This window comes from Mustela nigripes, chromosome 10 (genome assembly GCF_022355385.1).
Source record: "Mustela nigripes isolate SB6536 chromosome 10, MUSNIG.SB6536, whole genome shotgun sequence".
Lineage (NCBI taxonomy): Eukaryota > Metazoa > Chordata > Mammalia > Carnivora > Mustelidae > Mustela > Mustela nigripes.
Genome location: NC_081566.1, coordinates 21,964,804 through 21,990,519, shown reverse-complemented (window position 1 = coordinate 21,990,519; position 25,716 = coordinate 21,964,804). Strand labels below are relative to the sequence as shown.

Here is a 25,716-nt window from a genome sequence, read left to right as displayed (position 1 = left end):
TGTTCAACTTCAAATTTTACGTTTGTTTCTATTATTACACTTGCAATTTATTCTTTTATCTTGATATCTTAAGATCAACTAACATGTTGCTGAAATAATTCTATTACTAAAGTTTAAAAATATATGTATTTATATTTGCTTTCTTTTTGAAATATAATGATACACTTTTCCAAAATTAAAATTAGGACATTTTAAAGACAACTATCAAGTAAGTCTCATTCTTTATCATCTCCAATATAATAGTAACTACCACTTACTAAACATATAGCTTACCAATTTGTACTAGGGGCTTTACAAACATCATCCTTTTAAATTTCACAACCTCAGAGTATCTACTGTAATCCCTGTTTTCTAGGTAAGGCAATGGATACTTGGATAGACTAAATCATTGGTCTAAAGCGACCCTGCTAGTTGCAGGGTAGACGTAGAACCCAACCAAGTATGTTAGTCATTATTTATTTTTTTAAAAGATTTTATTTATTTGACAGACAGAGATCACAAGTAGGCAGAGAGACAGGGGGAAGCAGGTTCCCTGCTGAGCAGAAAGGCCTATGTGGAGCTCGATCCCAGGACCCTGGGATCACGACCTGAGCCGAAGGCAGAGGCTTTAACCACTGAGCCACCCAGGTGCCCCATTCCAACAAACTACACTGACCATTCTCTTCACACAGGCCTCAAAGGCCACTCAACTACCAGTGAAAATTTTTATTTAAAAAAAAATTTCGGGTAAGATTAGATGATAACCTTAATTTCTAATACATCAAATTTAATGTATAAGTGTCACAACTGTGATACTTATATCACAGAGCTGTGAGAAGTAATTGTATTGCTTGAACATCAGCAAAAATTTAAAAATACTAGCTCACTCAATATAAAATAATACCAAGATAGTCATACAATACCAGTTTACTAAGCACCGTTAAATGGAACAGAGTATTGAACTAATGTGTGTAATAGGGAGTACAGTGCCATGTCTCTGAGAATCCTAAAATTCACAGTTCAGTTGTAGCACATACTGTTGCTCAGTAAGTGAAGTAATGTTGAACACCACAAAGAGTTACCACATATGTATGCAAAGTTAAGTACTAAAAACAAGGCCACCCTGTCATGAGGATGATAAGATGAATGGGTGACTGACCAGGTTTTACATACTTCCCAAAACAAAAATCTCAATCTAATTGCTGCATGTAAGATTCAAATTCATGTCTCAGAAAAACTATATATTATTAGTAAATGGAGCTTCAGAGTTATTTGTGAGTACAGGAAGGACAAATGTTAAATCTGGCAATTATACTAATCTATCACACTAGAAATATAAAGAAGATTATGATTAGTCCACCAAGCCTAGTATACTATCTATCGATATAGGCAACAAGAAGTTAATTCTACAGTTACACAGAGTTTTTCTTATTAACATAAAAATATTTCCTTAACAAGCTAATGTATATGTTTCAATTATGTACATATTCAATTGTGAATTGCAAGTGCACTCAAACCTGACTGGTAGGAAGGCAGAGAAAAATGTGTAACTTCCAGAAGCATACTCATTATTATAATTGTTTTTGTATAAAAAAATTATTATTAATACAAATTATAGAAATGGTATAGTTTACACATCTCAAAATGGAATAATATAAAAGGTTAAAACACCATAGCCCAGGCTTTTTAAAACCTAACAAAGTATTAGAGTAATAGTGAGTATATAAATTAGTACTCAAAAAAATTTAGTATGAATAGAGAGATCAGTTCCATATATGCCACAATTTATAACTCTTAAAATTTATTATAAATACTTAAACTAATAAATATATTTTGAATAATTTTTTTAAAAATCTCAGATTTAATTTAAAATATTAGCTTTAAAATGTTAATAAAAGGGTGCCTGGATGGCTTAGTTCAAGTGGCTGCCTTCGGCTCACATCATGATCTCAAAGTCCTGAGATTAAGGCCCACATCAGGCTCCCTCCCTGCTCAGTGGGAAGCCTGCTTCTCCTTCTGCTGCTCCCCCCGTTGTGCTCTCCTCTCCCCCTCAAATAAATAAAATCTGGCAGAAATTTATGCAGAATTTTTTAAAAAATCCTCCCTGAGGCTGTTAAATGTTGACAAATTTGTTATTATATGGTTTCCAAACATTTTTTTGGGGATGGCAATTGAAAAACTAAGAAAATTCATTCTCATTCACTAAGAAAAGTAAAGATGCCATATTGTCATAAAAGATAGATCTGGGTAGTTACAAAAGATGACGTGACGTATCTATTATATTTTGACATCCTATTACTCTAGCAATTGAATACACGTAAAAAATGTTCTTAATTTTATACTCATAACTTTTTTTTCTGGTATTTCATTCAAAAGCAGATCTTCAAATAGCATTTCACAACGATCTGCAACTGTATTCAATATATCTCTCTTCATTGCCTATGAAAAAACAAAACAAATTACAGTAAGAAATAAAACCCATTACTTTAGATTTATTTTGTTACCACCCTCACCCAACATAATGGACTTTCCTATATTAAATCACATCCACCAAAATAACGATACATCATTCCATTTTTTAATATCCATTTATTTAATATGCTTACTAACCCATTAACAGTTTAATAGCAAATTTGTCTCACCTTCATTTAAATAATTGAAACCAAATAAATTAATGAAATTTTCCATCTAAAGAAATACTGCTAGTGTTTCAAATTAGGAAATGTATAAGCATGATAAAAGTGCCAGTAAACATTTTTTAAATTTCTGAATATCCAGATTATAGAATACTACCTAACAGTATTTCGGATGAATACTTTTCCTGTTATTTAAAAAGTTTAATTTCCTGCCAAAGAAATGATTTCAAATGCACTAATATATCACAATTGTGGAGCACTGAATAAATTTGTATAAACATCAGTTTAACAAAGGCATTTTAAAACAGATATCCTACATATGAAAATCTTGGGACCATTACATGGTATATTTGGACTAACCAATAGATTGGGACTTGATTATCAGTTAAAATCAAATCCATAATTATGATATCTGAGATTGAGAAAAATTTTAGGATTTTTGAATGTTACATTAACATGCTTCTGTTTTTCATATACCAGTTATTCCTTTTGTACCTGCACAGCATCTTTAACCTTGGGTTTATTGCTATGGATATAGGCTCTGCATTTCACAGCACCCTTAAGGTTTACAGAGCCGCTGCAGATCTGGACTGTGGCTGTGGATCTGTGGTCTGAATTCAGAAGCTGAAAGACAAAATCTATTTAAGTTCTAATAGCCAACAATTAATTATATGAAACATTTAAACATACAAGCCATTTCTGAAGTGAGAAGAAATTTTTTACTGAACCAAGTGTTTGAAAATATTTCCCATAAATTATTAAAAGGCCTTCATACTCCTCCTTACTAAGTTATATATTATTTTCTGAGTATTTTAAATGTACTCTGAAGTTAAACACAACTACATCTGAATCTTTTCTTACTAACATTACCATCTGAAATACCATTACTTATTTAACATATTCATTAAAAATATATTATTTGCAGATTACTCATATACTGCTAAGAGGAAAAGATATATAAAGAAGACATACATATATATATATATGTATATATATATTTGGTATATCATCTATCTAGTAGGAGATACAAGATATACAATATAAGATTTACACAAAAATAACTGGAACACAGAGGTTGTGATAAATTTGGTAAAATGATAAGCAGTGTAAAGACACTCATTTATTTAAACACCATAGACACTTAACTTCCATAGGCTAAAAGTAATGCTATATGTTCCCCAGCAGCAAAAAGGCAAGTCAACTGTGGTTGTCACCAGAAAATGACATTAGTGGTTGTAAGTAGTCACACTTCCACCTTACAATCACATTCTTCTGTAATCTAAGAAGTGGTAATTCATGCTTGGTTTCAAGATGTTTCACAGATATTTTTAACCTTATTTTTTTTTTAAAGATTTTATTTATTTATTTGACAGAGATCACAAGAGAGGCAGGCAGAGAGAGGAAGGGAAGCAGGCTCCCCGCTGAGCAGAGAGCGGGATGCAGGGCTCAATCCGAGGACCCTGGGATTATGACCTGAGCCGAAGGCAGAGGCTTTAACCCACTGAGCTACCCAGGCACCCCTATTTTTAACCTTATTATTTTAATAAATGCCAAAACAAGGAGAGCATTAAAACAGTGAAAGTACTACTGGAAGCCTATAAAATCATTATGGAATCAAAAATTGTGATTTTTTTTTTTTTTTTTTTACCTGTGTTACTTAATGTTTATTTCACAAGTGCTATTATTATATATATATATAAACATATATCTTTATGTGATTTTTAAAACAAGATACTCCACAAATGAGACATGGCAAAAATAAAAATTCTAAGTAAACCTAGAATAAATAGGGTCAATTCTGAACAAAACAAGTCCTGCAACTTGTGAATAATGTTATATGTGCCTTTGCAATAAAGAATAATCAGGAACTGAAGAGGAAAAATGGTGAAGAAGCTGAAGGTCTTAATCTGTAACTACTGAAAGCGCATGAACAGTCAATGCCTAATGTAATTCAAGCACAGCTAGTTTGTTTTGTGTGTGTGTGGTTTTTTTTAGGAATTTAAACTTAAACATAGTTAAGTTCTTATTGGTAGAAAATTTGTCACAGACTAAATAGTTCAAAAGGTTCTAAATCTGTTTAAAAATGTCTTTCATCGAACCAAACAGCAGAGTGATAATATTCATATTGTATCTAGAATAAGCTTCCTATGATACTTGTAGAGATCATGGATATATCAATAAGCTCAGGGTGGAGGAAGAGTACTTGACTTCTCTTATTCACTATGCAGAATTTTATACTATTGATGAAACTATTCCATTTTGGAACATAATGCCCTATTTCATCTATTTAATATCTAACATATGTTTTATAGTATATAACACATTTATAATAATATATAATATAATGTAATATAACATAACATACAATAGTGCCCTTATAAATTAGGGCACTATTTTCCAAAAATGACAAGAGTATATATTACAGACTACACACACACACCTACACACACATAAATGAACACTCAGAGAGTTTTCAAAAGATGTAAGGATTAACTTACTCCTTTCTGGTAGAAATGTACCTGTGTTCTACAAAGATCAATTCCTCTTGGTTTCTTTGGACTTTGGTACAAACTAGTTTACAAAGAGACTCTGGGAACCTAACTTGGTCATAAGTTGAGGAATTTCTGTGATGATGATATGGTATTTTGGAAAAGAAAAGATTCCTCTGGTTATGATGACCAAAAGAAACTTTACATAACTGGTAGCACTTGGGGTAGATCTTAAAGTACAGACAGGATTCTGACTGTCTGAATGACAGAGAAAAGATGGCATTGGCAAGACACATGGCTCAACGTTCATAGTAGCAAAGGCTACAGTCGCCAAACTGTGGAAAGAGTCCAGATGCCCTTCAACAGATGAGTGGATAAAGAGGATATGGTCCATACATACAATGTAATATTATGCCTCCATCAGAAAGGATGAATACCCAACTTTTTATCAACATTGACAGGACTGGAGGAGATTATGCTAAGTGAAATAAGTCAAGCAGAGAGAGTCAATTATCATATGGTCTCACTTATTTGTGGAGCATAAGGAATTAGATGGAGGACATTGGGAGAAGAAGAGGAGAAGGGAGTTTGGGGAAATCAGAGGGAGAGCTGAACCATGAGAGACTGTGGACTCTGAGAAACAAACTTAGGGTTTTGGAGGGGAGAGGGGTAGGGGTTTGGGTGAGCCTGATGGTGGGTATTAAGGAGGGCACATATTACATGGAGCACTGAGTGTGATGCATAAACAATGAATCTTGGAACACTGAAAAAATAAAGTTAAAAAAAAAAGGACACATGGCTCATAAAATCAACACGATTTTAAAGGCACAGAAAGTAAACCTCTGAAACAGTAATTAAGAAATTAATGAGTAAGCATGCTGAGGCTATGAAGAGTCTTGAATTAGACTCTTCTAACTAGATAGTATAGAGCACCTAAGGAATTTTAAACAAGGAGACTAACACAATCAGTGCCTAACCCTTATATATAGTCAATAAATACTTTAAAAAAAAAACCCTAATAAGTAAATAACAAGTGAATGAATGCAAACTGTGATTCAGATAGGATAATCTGAGGTTATATGCAGGATACATTAGAAATATAGAAGATATTCCAAGAGATATACAAACAAAGGTATCAGGAGTTTCAGAAAAAGAATCACTTTGGACAAGACTGAATAGATAGAGACCAGTTAAGAGTTACTTGTAATAATACAGGTAAAATAATAACATTGTAAGGCTAGTGGCTTTAAGTCCATAAGGGAAACAAAAGATGTACTTAACACTGCAAAGTAAGAATCAACAAGACTTGATGAAAGTTGAGGAGGAAAGTGACATTAAATATTTATTGACTACTTATTACATATTAGTCATTTTGAAGTTTCCAGCTCGCTGACCAGTAGAATGATTGATAAGAAGATTTATACTGTATAATAATAAATATTATCTCTCATAATACTTATTATCTCTCATAATATCTCTCCTATTTTCCCACAGCCTACACATCTACCAACTCCAATTTTACCACTAAAATAATTTTAAGTAAATTAAAAAACCAAGAGGTCATGTAAGCCTATCTAGTAAAAAGCATCTAGGTACAGGAACAGTTTTAAAACAAGGGGCATATCTAAACTCAAAGGTAGTGAGAAGAGAAATTGAGAACACAAAGTTGAATGGCATTAAGTCCAACGACAATTTAGTAAATACTCTATTGTTAAAACAGAGAAGGAAGAAATTAAAATATCCTCTTATGCAAATTATTGTTAAGTCTATTTACTCAGTTAAAAACATATACAATATTTGTGTTATTTGTACAAAATATACAATAAAACATATCCTGTTCTGCATGCATACTTTTGGGAATAATTAGTGGCTTTAACTTTTTATTCTTCAAGATATCCAACTTTCAATTCTGAAAAGATGTATAATTTAAAACAACCATATACAAATATAAAAATTGCTAATAATGTGTGATTTTGACCAAATCAGAGGTGGTATAAACACACTTCAAAACTGAGTATATGACAACTCCTGGCACACCTGTGCACAAATCTTTTTAAGTCATTGGAACTAAAATTGGCTTATAAAACTTACAACCCAAGTAATCACACACATATACATGTTCTTATGTATATATTATATATATGCATGTTATAATATATATATATATTTTACACATATATTTTTAAATTGTTCTCTACTGGATGCTAAAATTTTAATTGAGGCAAAAGACCAAAAATAGGTTTTATTAAATATTTTTTTATTAAAATAATGTTTCTTGTAAATAAATTTCCTAGAACCAGACATTTTTTACATGTCACATTTCTAAAATTCTTTGACTAATTATAAACATAAAAACCGAAACAATTTCATTGTGATTATTCTAAAAAATAAATTATTTTAGATAAGTAGTATTTTAAAATATTTACCAACTGTGTGAGCACTCTGACATCAAAAGAATGACTAGTTGCTTGAACATTTCCTCTAGATTTTTTCTGAAAAAACACAAAAGTTAAAAACTAGATTACTGAGACTGGAGTAGAATACAAAAGACAATTTAGGAACTATCCTACATATATTAAGTAACTTAGAGGAAAAAAATCTTATCACTTGTTTTATATTGGCTTTTTCTACAGATATATGTCAATTTGTGTACTATCAATCAATGTGTACTCTTAAAAACCATTAATTCCCTACTTTTATTCCTCCAAAACAAGGATTGGCAAACTATGGCCTATATGTCAAAGCCAGACTACCTCTAGTCTTTGTAAATAAAGATTTACAGAATACAATCAAAATCATTCATTTACATGTTATTTGTGGCTGCTTGTTCAATTGCTGGAGACCTTGTAGCCCAAAGTCTAAAATATATACTATTTGCTTTTTTAATCAAGTTCATTGACCCTCGCACTAAAGGGAGAGATTACCAAAGCTCCTCTTCAGACATATCAAAGCTATTTTAGAAACCTGTATAGATTCTTTCTATAAAATGGCCAAATTCAGTCTTTAAACTGCTATCGAAGTAAAACATGTACCTTTAGTTTTAAGCAAGCAGTTTATAATTGGGAAATTAGAATTTAGATGACACTCCTTTCTTCAGATTTCAGGATTCCAATTAATTCAGAAATAATCTCCAATCATTTTCTGAAAAAACATTTATTTGCCCTTGACTTTAAAAGACCTTAAGGGGCAGGCGGGGAAAAGACCTTAGAAATAAGAAGTAGATGTAAACTGTTTTCAGGAAGGCAAGAACTAAAAAAACGTCATCTTCTATTTTTCCTCAAGCACAAATAATTTCATTAGTAAGCTGATTTTCTCTCAACTCACCTGTCCTTCTAACAGATCACCATCTTCATCTTTAACTTGTCCATTAATCAAATAAACACCATTTTCTATTTGCTTAGCCCAGTGTGCAAGTCCATTCTTAAAAGGAACACAACATGGATATCTTTCAGATATAATGTCATTTCAATTAATCTCCCTAGGGCCCACTTTTTTCCACCTAATAAACTAAAATGTTAATGTGGTAATCAGTAATGTGGTATTTATTTCTTGAGTTAACATTTTGCCATTTTTTTTCCTTCATATATTTTTTTAAAATGTCTGCTTATAGTTGACACACAATGTTACATTAGTTTCAGGTATACAACATAGTGATCCAACTTATTTATACATTATGCTATACTCACAAGTATAGCTACCATCTATCACCACACAACAGTATTATAATATCACTGACTATATTCCCTATGCTTGACTTTGTTCAGTCTCATAAACAATAACAAAAAAGTATATCCCCAAATTTTGGCAACTTAGCCATATTAAATAATAGTTTTTCTAATCTTTATCCCAAAATAACATTCATATCACACACTTAGGAGGCTTAATAAGTACATGATCAGAGTCAAATAAAAGTCAATAATTCCCATTATATGAAAAATGAGAAAAGAGAAAGAATCTCAAGAATCTATAAAGCAGTACTAAAGAGGAAAAAATAAGCAAGCTCCATTTGTTTCCACAGGAAAAAAGAAGAGAAATGAGATATGAATAAAAGAATGGTATAGAAATACAAAAGGGCTAAAAAGAAGAAAATAAAACTAAAGACCAAGAGAAAAAAAAAAAGACCAAACAGTATACTTTTTATATAATTAAATTTTATGTGACTATATTTTACAATCTACTTAACTACATGTTAATCAACAAATATTTATGGAGCACCTATTATGCTAAATACATTAGTAATATAATGCTGTGCTATCTCTAAATTTCTAATTTGACTGGGGTAATACATTAGTCACCCATAATAATATCATTATAATTAGCATGCAATTTTTGAGAATTATAAAATGAATGGCATAGACAACCAGAATAAAAGCAGATTATCTGTTCAGTGATCACTACAGAAAATTTGTTTTGCCTTGATACCTTTGTATTTTTCTCCAGAGTATAGCTGACAGAAGTGGTAGAGAGCGGGATGTGAATATTAATATGAACTATACACTCTAATGAAAGCCATGAAGTTGACAGTCCATTTTGATACTTCCAATCTGCTGGTTTTGCTGAACTCTTTAGCAGTGGGGAAGGTGGAAAAACACAAGATATGTGATGTAGGTAAAATACATGGATCAATAAAATATCATAAAATGTACAACCTAATAACTCATACAAAGTGATATCTAACATATTTGGCCAACTTCTTTCATCACAGGGCACAGGTTAAAACTAAATAGAAATAAATCATGCATTAAATTCCCTATTCTTTAATACATTCCAGGCAGCCTTGGCAATTCCAACCCCCAGTGCTAGGGGGAAAAGAATCAGATAATTCATGTAGAATTCTGACAAGTCCTCTGGTTCTCAGCTGCAACTTCAACGGTGTCAATTTGGAAGCTTCTATGTGGAGCAAATAATCAACTGAGTGACTATCAGGTGCCAGATGTTCTCCTTTCTGTCCTATCCTTGCTAACACAATACTGTGAAGTTAGTTTTTCATATGGTTTTTAGACACCGTAGCAAAATTTTAGTCTGGATTCTTCTAGTAGGTAGCCTGCTTACTAGGCAATGTAACTACCAAAAGCCCAGATGCTTTTACTACCAGCCTCTCAGATATAACACTAAATGCATAAATAGGTAGAGAGGGCTTAAAAAAAATATTTGAACAATGAAAAAAAAAATTTTCCTTGCTTGTAATGAAATTAATCATACTCCAAAATAAAAAGTACAGCTGGTTGTGGACATTGATAGGAAGTGAAAGCACCAAAAATTATTAAAACTAAATAACTGAATTTTATTTTAAAAATATTTTGTAATACAAAAATCTTTAAAAAGCAATTTTTCTTACCTTTGGATCATGGATATCATAAGTTCGACAAAATATTCTTTATGGATTAAGGACAAAAATAACCAAAAAGGGAATTCTTCATAATCAAAAGAAAATAAGCCATCAAAAATTAAAAATAAAGTACATACATCTGAGAGTTTTTATAAAATCATACTTCATATACTAAAATATTTACACATATACATCTATATGTACGTTTGCACAAATACAGACAGAACGTGGAAATAAGCATATATATATTCACATTTTGTATAAACTAATATATATGTACACAAAAACTGCTTTGACTATAAAATTTGTGGTACTATTCCCTATTGCTTAAAATCCTGCTAATCAGGGCGCCTGGGTGGCTCAGTGGGTTAAGCCGCTGCCTTCGGCTCAGGTCATGATCTCAGGGTCCTGGGATCGAGTCCCGCATCGGGCTCTCTGCTCAGCAGGGAGCCTGCTTCCTCCTCTCTCTCTCTCTGCCTGCCTCTCTGTCTACTTGTGATCTCTCTCTGTCAAATAAATAAATAAAATCTTAAAAAAAAAAAAAAAAATCCTGCTAATCACAATGAATAGAATGGAAGCACTTGCAAAATTTTCCTCGAATACACATCCTCTGTAACAAACAGGAGTGCTGGGGTGCCTGGGTGGCTCAGTCGGATAAGCAGCTGCCTTTGGCTCAGGTCACGATCCCAGAGTCCTGGGATTGAGCCCTGCATCGGGCTCCCTGCTCAGCGGACAGCCTGCTTCTCCTCTCCCTCTGCCAGCCGCTCTGCCTACTTGTGCTCTCTATCTCTCTGTCAAATAAATAAATAAAACAAATAGGAGTGCTGTTTTGAATGCAGTCAAGTCTGAAAATGTTCATTGGGTCAAAGGCCCAGTGTACATAAAACTTTTAAATACCAAAGGAGTTACAAGCTCAGCTTCTGCAGAAATGATCAGTTTTTGAATTTTGTCTTTTCAAGCCCTAATTTACTGGTTCCTCGCACCACTTTGCTTCCCTGGTGTGGCTGCTCCAGCTTAGGAGGTACTCTTGTCCCTAAAAGATGTAGAGAAAAGAACCCTAAAAAGGCTTTTAGTATCACTTGATCTCAGCTAAAGACATAAAAATGTCTTGGATGTCCTACACTGTCCAGCAGTTTGGAGGTGAACTACCCATTACTTTTAGTCCTTATTTTGCCTAACCTGTCAGAGGACCTAACTGAACATTAAAAAAATGGGGTAGTTGGCTGGTAAGAGCTCAGAAGCCCATTCCTTGCCACCTTTCTCAAACTCTGTAACAATCCTAAAACATGATTAAAGCCATTGTTACGGGGCGCCTGGGTGGCTCAGTGGGATAAGCCTCTGCCTTTGGCTCAGATCATGATCTCAGGGTCCTGAGATGAGGCCCTGCATCGGGCTCTCTGCTCAGCAGGGAGCCTGCCTCCTCCACCCCCACCCGCCTGCCTCTCTGCCTACTTATCGCTGTCAAATAAATAAATAAATCTATCTTTTAAAAAAGATAAATAAATAAAGCCATTGTTATTCTCATTATTGTTGGCAGTCCTGATTATGCATTATTTACAGAAAAAACTTCCAAAATACACCTGTTTTAAAAATACAATATTAGGGGCGCCTGGGTGGCTCAGGGTGGCTCAGTGGATTAAGCCGCTGCCTTCGGCTCAGGTCATGATCTCAGTGTCCTGGGATCGAGCCCCGCATCGGGCTCTTTGCTCAGCGGGAGCCTGCTTCTCTCTCTCTCTCTGCCTGACTCTCCGCCTACTTGTGATTTCTCTCTCTGTCAAATAAATAATAAATAAAATATTAAAAAAAAAAATACAATATTAATTGGAGCATCTGGGTGGCTCAATGGGTTAAAGCCTCTGCCTTCCGCTCAGGTCACGATCTCAGGGTCCTGGGATCAAGCCCCGCATCAGGCTCTCTTCTCAGCAGGGAGTCTGCTTCCCTTCCTCTCTCTCTGCCTCCCTCTCTGCCTACTTATGATCTCTGTCTGTCAAATAAATTAATAAAATCTTTTTTAAAAAAGTTTAAAAAAAAACGATATAAATTAATGTTTTGGGAAAAAAACTTGAAGAATATTATTTTGATATCATATACTTTAAAATATAAACTCCTAAATAAAAGATACTTTTTTGTGGAAGAACAAATGTGAAGTGTCACTCGTTCTGAGATTTCCTCTTCTGTGAAATTCCATAATCTCCTTTTATTCATAGATTTTTCCATAGCAAATACTAGCTGAAAGGGAACAAAACACACATCAACTTAATGCAAAATAAGAGAACAAAAGTAAGTGCAGAAAAAGACCATTATTATGACTCTAAGCTCCCAATGAGCTTTAAGATTCCATGATTCTATCATTAAATTTTGTTTTCTTCAAAACAAAGAGTGAAACTGATTATTAACCTTTGGATTCCACTTTTAGGAATCTATAAAATCTGGGTTCCAATTATAAAAATATAAATCACTGTCATTTATCAACTGACATGAGGAATTAATTTGGGATAATTAGCATTTAAGTTTAGAAGTATAGAATAAAGACTGTTTTAATTAGAATGAGAAATGACAAGTGATTTTTTTTTTTAAGATTTTATTTATTTATTTGACAGAAAGAAATCACAAGTAGATGGAGAGGCAGGCAGAGAGAGAGAGAGGGAAGCAGGCTTCCTGCTGAGCAGAGAGCCCGATGCGGGACTTGATCCCAGGACCCTGGGATCATGACCTGAGCTGAAGGCAGCGGCTTAACCCACTGAGCCACCCAAGCACCCGACAAGTGATTTTTAATCTACAAAAATGAAGCATGTCACCCATTTGGGATTTCTTATGAACTACCACAAAAGATGTAAGGCACTATGTAAGTACATATAAAATACAGTATCAGCAAACGCAAAGTAAATCAGAAATAGCGACATACATTTATGCCACAAGTAAGAATTATAGAAACATATATTTCATATGAGTAGAGGGGTCATAAATTTGACTCTAAACTTCTTAATCATAATGTACACAGGGACAAGTCTAATCTGTTACCTAATTCATATGGTCCATAAACTGAACACAACTGATGAAAAGAGGCACAACTTTCTTGGTAATGATATCAAAAGAAATTTCTTCAAAGGTGATAGTAGGTAATATAACAAAGTTCTCAACAATGACCTTATGAGAGACACTAGTTTTATAAGGTTACTTCTTACAAAGTTTCTCACTATAGGCAGCAGAAGTAAAGTCAGAAAACAGACACTCAATAATGTCTTTAGCATTTCTTAGCATATAAGCCAAGCAGAGAGAGTCAATTATCATGTGCTTTTGCTTATTTGTGGAGCATAAGGAATAACACGGAGGACATGGGGAGATGGAGAGGGGAAGGGAGTTGGGGGAAATTGGAGGGGGAGACAAACCATGAGAGACTGTGGACTCTGAAAAACAATCTGAGGGTTTTGGAGGGGTGGTGGGTGGGAGGTTGGGTGAGCCTAGTGGTGGGTATTATGGAGGGCATGTATTGCATGGAGCACTGGGTGTGGTGCATAAACAATGAATTCTGGAACACTGAAAAGAAATTTAAAAATAAATAGGGGTGCCTGGGTGTCTAAGTGGGTTAAAGCCTCTGCCTTCGGCTCAGGTCATGATCCCAGGGTCCTGGGATAAAGCCCCACATCGGGCTCTCTGCTCAGCAGGGAGCCTGCTTCCCCCTCTCTCTCTGCCTGCTTCTATGCCCACTTGTGATCTGTCAAATAAATAAAATCTTTTAAAAAAATAAATAAATACAATTTTTAAAAATAAATACCATCATAGGTCTAGAAATACAGCATTTCTAAAATCTTGCTTGCTTGTTAGGAACAAAAATGATACAAAAGGAAAAGGAAAAGAGGACCAACTATATCTCTCTAGCACTGAGGCTATGTTCACCCGATTCAATCCAGTGCCAAACACAACAGGATGCACAACCACTGCGATTAAAAACACATACATTTAGATATTTCAAAATGTCAAAGAAGATGAACAACTGTCAAAGATATGTTTATTTAAAATGGAAAAAACATCAGAAATTTGAGTAACTTGCCAGAGACAGGAATATTTCCATTTTCTTCCCTTTCTCCCTCAGGTACAAATTACAAAGATTTAATGAGGGACATTTGACAGGAAAGGTTATAAAACTAGAAGAATCTGTAGAAACTGTGATTCTTATTGGCTGCACACCAGAAAATGTTTTTTGGAGATTCTATGGGGTTTTACACTTCTCAAGATTATAGGGTCCCCCCTCTCTCAGGGTGGGAAACAACTTTTAGAAGGCTCCTTTGGATCCTGAGTACTAAAAGAGATGAAAGCTGCCTGCACAAAGTTTGCTTTAGATTTGGACTTAAGGGGAAACAGCTTGTAGACCTTCATATTTATTTATAGAACTATGTTACCCAATTTTCTGATATGGGAATAAAAAAAAGAGGTGACTAATGATAAATACTCTGCCCAGGAATACAGAATAAGTATCTGATAATGTTTTACTCTCAGAATTGTGAGAAAATGGAAGAGGTATAGCATCACAAAATCTGTCAATTTCACATTACAGCAATCACATGGAACTAGAAGGAAGCTCTAGCAGAATACTGCTATGGTACAAGAAAAACTGTTAAACCACTATAATTTGTCCTGTAATAGTAAAAAATTATCTTTAAACTTACAGCTGTTTAAAAATATATAGTTTTGATTAAAAATAGAATATTTCAGACTTACTCTACGCAGGGCATTCTGAAAATCATTTCCCATTTCTAAAGTTGTAATGATAAATACTCCAAGAACTAAAAGTCCTCCTGGTAGCATTCTGGACACCTAAAAATAGAAATATAGTATCAGTTAAAATAAGCATTTGTCATTATATGTGATCTTTTTTGTTTGATAAGCTAAATATTAAATCAGCAAACACTCACTGGGTCCCAACTATATGCACAGCATTGAGGTGGGAGCTTTGAAAAATGGGTTAAAGTCTTGAGAAATGGTTGATAACCTGAGGAATGAGGCATTATTATTATAAACAATCTTCCTAGAGTATCCTTAATTTTTTGCCTTTATAACTAAAGCCATTTAATACCATTAATAATGACACCTTTTAATCCTTTCTCATGAGATCAGATTGAAATATCTTCTAAAAATTTTTTAATGGCTTCTACTGTCACCTAAATAATATATAATTTTATCTGCTACTGGTATTTCAGACTCTCTAAAATCCAGCTAATCTGATATGCAGGGCCTCACTTGGCATTATTTTCCCTGAAATACCATACACATATCTGGCTAACTCTATACCTTCTTTCAGACTACTCCCTCAGCCTACACTAACTTTCCCTTACCTTCTATGTGTCTGAATTCTACTGAATACTTCAATGAAAGTCAGCTTGAGGAAGCTGCCTTCCCTGATACTTTCATCTCCCAACTCCCACAAGGCTTTGGTGTAGTTTTTCCCATGGAACTTATCATTACTTGTGTGCGATGGTCTGGAAGTTCTTTAAGGGAAGCCTGGGATTTAAAGAGAGGGACTCTGACCTGAATATCCATTGTTTCCTATTTTTTTACATTTACTTCAATTTTTTACATCTATTTATTATATTGGGTATAAATGTTATTTCCAATTTTTCTTTAAAATAATATTGTAAAATGCTAGCAAGACTTTCTATGTTCATGGGATTATTTGGTTAGAATCAATTCCTTGAAGTGGATTACTAGTTTATGAAGTTATATCTATTCTTTTTTTTTCTCTCTCTTTTTTTTTAAATTTATTTTCAGCACAACAGTATTCATTATTTTTTTCACCACAACCAGTGCTCCACGCAATCCGTACTCTGTAGTACCCACCACCTGCTACCCCAACCTCCCACCACCCCTGCCACTTCAAATCCCTCAGATTGTTTTTCAGAGTCCATAGTCTCTCATGATTCACCTCCCCTTCCAATTTCCCCCAACTCCTTTCTCCTCTCCATCTCCCCTTGTCCTCCATGCTTATACTCCACAAATAAGTGAAACCATATGATAATTGACTCTCTCTGCTTGACTTATTTCACTCAGCGTAATCTCTTCCAGTCCCATCCATGTTGCTACAAAAGTTGGGTATTCATCCTTTCTGATGGAGGCATGAAGTTATGCCTATTCTTAAGGTTTTTGACCCATATTACCAATTTGTCCTCCATAATATGTTATTTCTCTTCAAGTGACTGTGGCTAGTTCCTAATAACACATTAACCTCTTTCCACCATCTAAACTCAGAGATAAAGTGCTTTTTGTGTGCACACATAGCACAAACACACACAAAACTGATCAGAAAGTTAAATCTTCTTAGATACCATAGTCTATACCTGAATATATTTAATTGTGTCTCCTTGTGTTTCCCTTTGATTTCATTAATTCTATTCATTATAGTAGCACGTATAAAGCAAAGCTTGACATACAAATAAAGAACAAAGTTTCCATATTTAGCATGGAAATATGCATATTTTCAAAATCACCAACACATAAAAGTAGCCATTTCTTTCTAGAGGCAAAAAAGTCAACCTATTTTGTTATAAAAATTTTCTTTGTATGCATACAGATATGACATACATCTCTCTATACATATGTGTGTATATATGCTATATACATTTGTATAAGTATGTAATTTTATGAGAAACAAAAAACGAGGTCAAAATTATTTAGAAACCATTGGGAATTTAAGTTAAAAATATTTAATATTTTCATGAGAAGGTGATATTAAAAATTTCTTAGATTCTTTTACTACCCACCAACCCCCATCACAAACACATACACACCTACAGATAAACATGCGCCTCTCTGAAAAATTTAAAGTTGATGGGAGATGGAAATGATTACTTTCACCATACTCTCACATATCCTATTAATTGACATAATCTATTCAATGACTACTTTTAAGTGTATTTACTCAGCATTCCCTCTTACCTACTCCCAAATCTGTTTCCTCCTATGAGAAGGCCAATACCATCTTCCTAGACATCCAGGTTAGAAAACTCTGTCATCTTTAGCTACTTTCTCAAATACTCCTCACTCCCAGTCTACTTGGTCCCTAAATCATCTTACTACTAGCTCTGTGACTACAGTGTTTTGGCAATGAAATTTTAGCTCACTGCATTAGTTAATTCATGCATTCATTTATTCAATTTTGGAGTTCATGTAAACCATGGAAATAGTATACGTGGCACTAAGGATATAGTTATAAACAAAACAGATATAACCTATCCTCGAGAAACTAAGTCTAGTATGGGCTCACATCATCTTTTTTTGAACTATTACAGTAAATGATGTTCAGTCTCTCTACCTTACATTTACACTATATCAAGATATTGAAATTACTTTCTCAATTACTGATCAATCATATTAATTGCTTCTCAAGATAGGGAGCTCTGAGAGCCTACCACAGAGCTACTATCTATCAAAGAAATTCCTCACTTCTTAGGATGGCACTCTAAAACCATCTATAAACTGGCCCCTTCCAGCCTTCTGTCTAAATACATTCTTTTACATACCTGTATTTCAATTATACCCAATTGCTTGCTCTGCCCCAACTCCTTCCCTTAACTTTCATAACTTTGGGTCATTTATTCATACTGTCCTTTGTGTGTTCAATGTGTTCTCTGATTTCTATTGACAGTCCTATTCACCTTACATGTTCAGAAACTTCTGTGAAGCCTTTTGATTCCAGCCATTGGCAGGTATTTCATTATTCAGCATCCTATATTCTTATAGCACTTTCCTACTTTTTCCCCATTTCTCTTGTGGTAATGTCTTTCATTTTGGTTACAACATACATTCTAAGGACATTAAAAAGAACCTAACCAAACCATCATTTTATTCTCTCAGTACCTATATTAAGTATTTGAAACAACCTGACCAGCAACTTAATCATCAATAACAAGTATTATTTTAAAGAACACTTGGAAATAAGCTAAAGGACCAATAACAAAAAGAGATTAAAAAACATAAAGGTTTTTAAACATTAAAAAGCATAAAGGTTAACAATCGAAAAGCATAGCATATAAAATCAAAGGCTTTCAAATCAGACTGCCTGGGTTCAAATCCCAGTTCCATCACTTATTATGTAATCTTGAGTGGGTTATTTAACCTCAAGTAAAAAAATGCTTTTTAAAATTAGACACAAGTAATCAGCAAATGAAAAATATAATCATGGACAAAACAGAACAGAACAGAAAAATTCTTCTATCACTGATATACTACATAAGTTTTGAAAATTTAAAATGAGTATTCTGAGGTCCTAATCTAGTAACCTGAGGATGAAGTGCTTTTGTTCTGTTGGTCAATAAGCACAACTTAACTATATGAAAAGACAAATATGGTAACCTGGTTGGCATGTTCTGTGGCCCATTCTTCATCCAAGTTATCCAACTTAGCTTTTTGTTGATGTTTGAGGTTCTCATTTTGTTCCTCTTTGGGTGGCGTTCTAGTGGCAAGAATGATATAATCCTTTTGTGAAGAACACTTAAAAACAAATTAGAAAAGCTTATTAGAGTGACATCTCATTGAAGAATATAAAGTTCTTGTGACATGCAAAAACAGTAATATTCATAGCAGCTTATATTATTAATACTTTTATTATAATGGAATCTATAAGGAAACCAAATCGTTTTCCTCACACATCATTTATTTATATACTTAATATCACCTCCATATTTGTTTGGGTATCTTCAATATGAATCATATAATGGTCCTTATAAATTGCTTACTGGTAAGTCAATGTACTGTACTGTAACTAAAATATATTTGATCAATTTTTTGATCAATTTTTGATCAATTTTTTTTAGTTATATTTATTTTCTAGATAATCTGAACCGATTGAATCGTTCAGCACATATAAAACCTCAGTAAAATAAAGCAACAATAGACCTTGTGTTTCTTACTTCCATTGAAACAATGGTAGTAGGGAACTTGTATATGTGTGTCCACAGAAAAGCAATGGGGATGGGGGATATATAATTGAAGTGATATCAGATTAATGTTCCTCAGTTTTAATAGCACTTAAATGGTAACCAAAGGTGGAATATCTGAAGATAAATTCAGTCTCACTACAGTGAGAGTTTGCTGTAAAGAAAAAGTAAAAATAAGACAGATAAAACCAGTTATTGTGGGGTCATTCTCATACATGACCTGAAATTGCCACTGTGAGTGTCACCCTGGAATAGAAAATAAAGGAAGAGAAATTATTTCTACAAAAGTTATTTCCAGAAAGTTACATTCAAATGCACACAAGAAAAGGCAGGTGCTGATTAAGCAAGCATGACTTTAAAAAGAAAAAGAAAAAGACCCAGAGAGTAGGAAACAGGCAAGCTTGAGGAAAAGAAGAAAAAAGTGATGAACCCTGGAATAAAGAAGAAGAAACGTACTGGAAGGGATGAAAAGGCAGAATAAGGAAATCATGGAAGGAAAACCGTAAATTGTGGGAGACTTGTTTATAAGATGGTAGTTTTGCCAATTTCCAGAAACAGCCTATGTAAGTAAGACAAGTTTGGAAGAGGGTATTTCTCTCTGATCTTTTATCTTTACTGAAGATGCCTTTCTCTGAGACTCTTATTCCCTTAAACTTTTTCAAATAAAGGTAAATATAATACCTTAAATAAAAAAAGTTGCTAACAAAAAGAACCCCATATTGGATGCAAGTAACCTCAATAAAAAAGTACTTCAGGGAGCCTACATGGCTCAGTCAGTTGGGCGGCTGCCTTTGGCTCAGGTTATGATCTCAGGGATCCTGGGATCAAGGCCAGTGTTGGGCTACTTCCTCAGTGGGGTGTCTGCTTCTCCCTTTCCCTCTGCCCCTCCCCCTGCTTATGCTCTGTCTCTCTCTCTAATAAATAAATTAAATCTTTTTAAAAAAAAGTAGTTCAGATTATTACCAAGAGGGGTAGTTTGGCTGTCTAAGGAGAGGTCTCATAGTGTAGTGTTACCTGGGTGAACAGGACAGGGTATACAGTTAGTCTTACAAGTTAAGAAATCACATTTGTGAAAACCCTGAGAATGACCTGGTCTCTCAGGGCTAGAATGACATTAACTAAGCTCATTCAGAATGATGCTGAAAACAAGAATACCATGAAGGGTATACATATGACTCTTCTTGATAGTACATTCTTTATAAGCAGATAACATGTGGCTTCAAATTATAGGAGAAGTAGCTTCAAAATCTGGGTAGAATCGGAACAAGAGAAGCTAATTACACAATTTGAAGGTTGTAAGGCATTATGATAAATATCCAGAAAGAAAATTGTCACAATAGAACTATTTTTGCTACTAGGTATCAAAATCAAATCCTTGGGCCACAGTGTACTCTTCCCTAAATAGTGTTTGGGTGGCATAGCCCGTTTGTCCATGACTCTCCTTTTTTTATGGCTTTCTACTGCTAACGTATCCTCCCTGCTGATTACATTTGTCTTCAATTATAATAAATCAGCAGGTGCTTATGCTTGTTAAAGTAACTGCCCAAATCTCTGTTCCATTTTGTATTGATTTTTAAGGATTAATTCCAAAAAGGAAATCACATTTGTTTTATTTGCAAATTTCTATTCCCTTGTCCTCTCTCCACTGAATCAACATTAAAAAAAAATTCAGTAAGATCAGTGATTACCATAGCATGTAACAAAAGACATGACCACTAATTGCCACAAGAATGAGATAAAACAATGGGAATAAAGTTGTCAAAAACTACTTTTGAAAAAATTAGACAACCAGGAATCAATAAAGATTAGAAGAAAGTACAAAACCCTTGGAAAGACAATAAAATATGCATAATTTGACCAGTGAAATTCTAATTTTGGAGTTTCTACATTATAAGTTATGTTTACATTGTCAAAAGGAAATGTGTTCTGACTTAAGCAAACCTGGGCTTGGTTTGTCCTGCTTCTCCACATTTTTCCTCAAAGACCATTTTAAGTTCTTCTACATTCCATTCCTCCATTCCCTAACCTTGAGCTTATGGTTAAATAGCACATTTTTATCAATAAATGCACTAAAAGATACATACCTGTCCAATTAAAAGACCTGAGACAAAAGCCTTTCCTTGAAGATTTATGTTTGAAAGATACTGGCCAACAGTCTCTTCTACAATGTAGGTTCTTCCCATTATCGGGAACTAATTCAATCTCCTAAATTACAAGAAAAAGATACATGCCATTTTTAGGTAAAAATATAATTTGCAATGTTTTTGTCATGGGGGTTATATAGCAACAGAAGTAGTACCATCCTGATTACTATCCCATGCCTTGCAGAGATTGCTTGTTAGGTAGGGTATTCTTTCCTGCAAAGTTCAAATGTAGCTTCAGTGCTGCCTGGAATGACTACCGATCAACTAGAGTTGCCATAAAAGATAAAACTCACTTCCATTATCTAAGATAAAGGGAGAGAATGCTAACCTACTAGTCAACACACCTAATTTATTTACTACTCCTTAGTTGTATCATTTTTGATAGTCTATTCCTGAGCCTTATTGTAATCTTTTCTAAAACAGGAAAGAAGACAATTTCTGAACTGCTCTTAGCAGGGAGAGACCAAATTCATTGAGACTCAATAAGCAAGTGGAATGGCACAAAGATGAATAATACTTGACCTATGGCCTTGAGTAACTCACAGCATAATTAGAATTATGGAATTCGATAAGCAGCAGTGCAATAATAATGAACATTTACAGAGTTTTTTCTAAGTACTTTATATATGGTAACGTCTGTAATGTTCACAAAAACTCCAGGAGGTAGGTACTATTATTATAAATCCTGTTTTATAGATGAAAAACCAAAAGGAAGAAAAGCAATGTAACTTGCTAAGCAACAAAGCTGGTAAATGGCAAAGGTGGGACTTAAACTCAGGTGGGATTTATAAACTCAGGCAGTCTCACCCTAGAATCCATGCCTTTAAATGCTATGTTCATGCTGAGGAATCATACCCAGTCTCTCAGTTAAACCTTTACAAAGGGTGGTCCTGTTCTGCACTCCTATGCTTGTTCTCTCTCTCCAGTTTGTAAACAGCAGTTGCAGCATTTTGAATAGAAAAAATAGTCATTTCAATTGTGCAAAAAGTTTCAGTCTTATTTAGTACAACAAAGTCAAGGCAATTGCAGATGAGGTAGGGTGGTGTATCCGCCACCAGTTAAGTAAACCTCCAATCACAATGATTTTGCATTATTCTAAAAGTAAAGCCCAGAGAACTGGTTCCAGTCTGAAATTGCCTACTGGATATTGTTTTTTCAAAGAGCATGTTCAGTTTTGTCTCAAAGTGCATTCAATTTCTTCCCAGCTCTTTTCCAACAACTGCAAGTAAATTTGGTTTGCACAAGGGTTATTTTTAGACTAAGTCTACAACTGCCTATCTAAATCATTAATGCTGCTATAAATTTAAAAGTTTTCCACTTTTAATAGTGCCTTAACATATTAAACTTCCCTCTTCTCCGTCACGCTATTCCACTCCTTTTCCTTCTGCCTTAATAATTTTTGAGAGAAAAAGCAGTGACAGTGACTCCTAAGTTATATGTAACTTCCCAATCTTATTTTTCCAAGGTGTCACCCAGTAATCATACTACTTTAATGCTTCTTCAAAACTTTAAAATATAGCCAACGATACTTTACAAAGGACACTACTAAAAACACAGATCTTGCCTAAAACAGTTCAATTTATCCTAAAGCATTGTGTGACAGCATAAGGTGTGCAAGTTGTCCAAGCATTGCGACTTGAGACAATTCAATCTCTTTTTCCTCTGGTTTTCTAGTCTACAAAATAAAGATTTTGAATCAGGCAAGTCTGAAAATCTATCCAGGTTTAGGACTGTTGATTCCCAGTAGAGGATATCTGCATTTTCCAAATAGCAGATCACTAATCGTGAGCCAAGGGCATAATGCAGTACTACGCATACCAGCAACCTTAATTAAAGTGCGTATATAAAATATTTGGGGGGGGGAATCAACTTGTCCTTAATAATAATCACAAAAGGGCTGCTACTGTGGGAACTGAGTGGGGGGAGGGGGAATGAATTGGGAATTGCTTTATTTTCACTGAAGAAGTTAAGAATTCTTTCGGAAGAGTAATTAAACATGACATAATCTACAGATTCAGCATAGAAGTCACAGATTCCCGATCTGGACACAAGCAGTTCCATGACGGAGGCAAGGTGATAAGCGGTTTTTAAGAATGTGTTTTAAAACTTTTGTTATAACGGTTATTCCATCTTGAAAATAGAAGCATATGGTAGCCCTTTCTACAGTATTACCTTAAAACATAAAAACAAAGGCTATAAAGCCCTCCTGCATTACTTTAAATCCTCCCCCTGAAAAATTAACCAGGATCCGTCAATTCCTGTTGGTTCGCTGTCACCCGCCCCGCCACATACCAAAGGCATCTAAGTCCGCCGTCTTAAAGTAAGTTCTGTCATAACTGGGCTTGAATGTGGTACCCGAGGCTCTGCCCCTATGTTTCCTACACACGGTTCCTTTTCTTCCTCCTGAGCCCGAGCGCACACACTCAACCCTCACAGACACTTCTTACACCCGAAGGCTGACTCACCTGCGCTCAGAATGTGCCCGTGTGACAGACAAATCTGTCAAACTGTCAGTCCTTCTCAGAAGGGGACTTAAGGGGCAAGTACAAGCCAGATTCCCCTCGGGTCCAAATTCCACGGCCAATGAATTCATCAGAAAGCGACAAACTTCCCACACCTCACTTCCCACTTGAAACCCAGGGTCTCTGGAGTCGGGTGGCGCCGTCTGATGACGCACGCAGCCCCCCTTCCTTCACCGCAGTACCTCAGCCAAAGCGACTGCGGTCGCCACCCCGCCCCCTTCCGGGCGCCATTGAGAGCGTGGCGGTAGCCCGGCGACTGCCGTCCAGTCCCTCCCGGACCGATGCCCTCTAGTGGTTCAGTGTCTAGAAGCCGTCAAAGAGGACGACCCATGGCATCCCGGAGCTTTGACGGTAAGGCCGCCTTGCTTTTCCGGGAGGGACGTGAGTTGACGAGTACTCTGTGGCGCCACCTCGCGGATAGTGGTCATGCTGCCGGGGGAGGAGACCGTGGGGGGCGGGGAAAAAAAAAGGGAGCTGAATGGGCGGTGCGCAATCAGGCTCACGGAAGGGGTTGAGAAAAACACTACGTTTCCCGCAGGCCCGCGCGGCTTGAGGCGGGTGGACTGGGGAACCGGAAATCAGACTGGGTCAGAGGCCGCGGCTGAACTCGGTTTCCCAGGGTGCCCCGCTTCCGGCGGGTGCGCGCGCATTTCGGGCGCGGGCGCGTTTGGTGCCGGCGCTAAGGCTGGACTCGATTTCCCAGGGTCGCGCCGCGGGAGCCTCCGGCGGGCAGGCGCACGCGAGCCACGGAGCGAGGTGGCCGAGGCGGCCGCCCAGGCTTCTGGGTCCTCTTGGTCTTCGCCTTTCTTGTCGGTTTCTGCTGCGCAGGCGGCTGGCCCCGCGGCCTCCGGCCCGATCGACATGGCGGCTGTGTTGCAGCAAGTCTTGGAGCGCACAGAGCTGAACAAGCTGCCTAAGTCCGTCCAGAACAAACTGGAGAAGTTCCTCGCGGACCAGCAATCCGAGATCGATGGCCTGAAGGGGCGGCATGAGAAATTTAAGGTGGAGAGTGGTAAGTGGCGACAGTCTTCCCGCTCTAGATGCTGGGCCCGACTCCTTAGCTGTGGCTGGTCTTCTCCCCTTGCGAGCTGGCTCTCTGCCTACGACTTCTCCGGTGGCATCACTTCCCCGGCGCCTTAGATCGCCCCTAGGCCTTCTTTTACCTCCTCTCACAGTTTGAGAAGAAGGCGCCTTTTTGTTTGTTTTAAACGGAATTTACACTTTTCCGTTTTCTTCGTAATTACTGTGGTCTTACTGAGGGACCCTTAGGGTTCGGCACGTAGAAATTGTGAAGATCTGGGTGGGTTTACTCCGGGCTAGCGAGAGGCTGCGGCGCCTGTCTCTACTACCTGGAGTACCCTATCTTTATGTTGCCTTGCGGGTAATTTCCGCTCGCTTTTCTGCACACCTGCCTTCAGAGGTGTTTGTCTAATGGACTGCTTCGCGCACTTAGTTCTGTTTTTCAGTCCTGCGCGCTGTTGAGGTGACGAACTAGATGGTCGGATAAAAGAGTAGGTGCCTAAGACAGCATTGGAAACACAGCGAACGTAAATGAGTTTGATCCATCGGATTTTTCTCTAAAAGTTGGGCTTTAAAGACCCGTTGATAGGTACTTACAGTAGACCCTCAAATAAGAAAGTTACCGACAATAGTAACTTGAATATCCGGTAAGAAAGATTAAAATCAT

The 25,716-nt window shown here is 35.9% G+C and overlaps 2 protein-coding genes across 6 annotated transcripts in view; one reads left to right on the top strand and one right to left on the bottom strand.

Moving 5' to 3' along the window:
* Positions 1-24,403, bottom strand: part of ODR4 (odr-4 GPCR localization factor homolog) — a 39,518-nt gene extending 15,115 nt beyond the window's left edge. The window contains exons 1-11 of one of the 4 annotated variants that reach the window (XM_059412794.1): positions 23,973-24,403; positions 21,448-21,568; positions 18,780-18,917; positions 15,153-15,248; positions 12,556-12,662; positions 10,443-10,479; positions 9,527-9,667; positions 8,429-8,524; positions 7,531-7,596; positions 3,111-3,239; positions 2,329-2,418 (exon numbers count right to left, since the gene is read on the bottom strand). In XM_059412794.1, the coding sequence (XP_059268777.1) occupies positions 2,329-2,418; positions 3,111-3,239; positions 7,531-7,596; positions 8,429-8,524; positions 9,527-9,667; positions 10,443-10,479; positions 12,556-12,662; positions 15,153-15,248; positions 18,780-18,917; positions 21,448-21,546 (999 nt within the window). In that variant the 5' untranslated portion in view covers positions 21,547-21,568; positions 23,973-24,403. The remainder of the gene's footprint in view (positions 1-2,328; positions 2,419-3,110; positions 3,240-7,530; positions 7,597-8,428; positions 8,525-9,526; positions 9,668-10,442; positions 10,480-12,555; positions 12,663-15,152; positions 15,249-18,779; positions 18,918-21,447; positions 21,569-23,972) is intronic. The other 3 variants (XM_059412795.1, XM_059412791.1, XM_059412793.1) reach the window with 3 other exon arrangements.
* A 260-nt stretch (positions 24,404-24,663) lies between these two features.
* The window catches only part of TPR (translocated promoter region, nuclear basket protein), a 65,315-nt gene continuing 64,262 nt past the window's right edge, over positions 24,664-25,716 (top strand). Inside the window, exon 1 of one of the 2 annotated variants that reach the window (XM_059412786.1) lies at positions 24,664-25,041. In XM_059412786.1, the coding sequence (XP_059268769.1) occupies positions 24,891-25,041 (151 nt within the window). In that variant the 5' untranslated portion in view covers positions 24,664-24,890. The remainder of the gene's footprint in view (positions 25,042-25,716) is intronic. The other variant, XM_059412785.1, reaches the window with a different exon arrangement.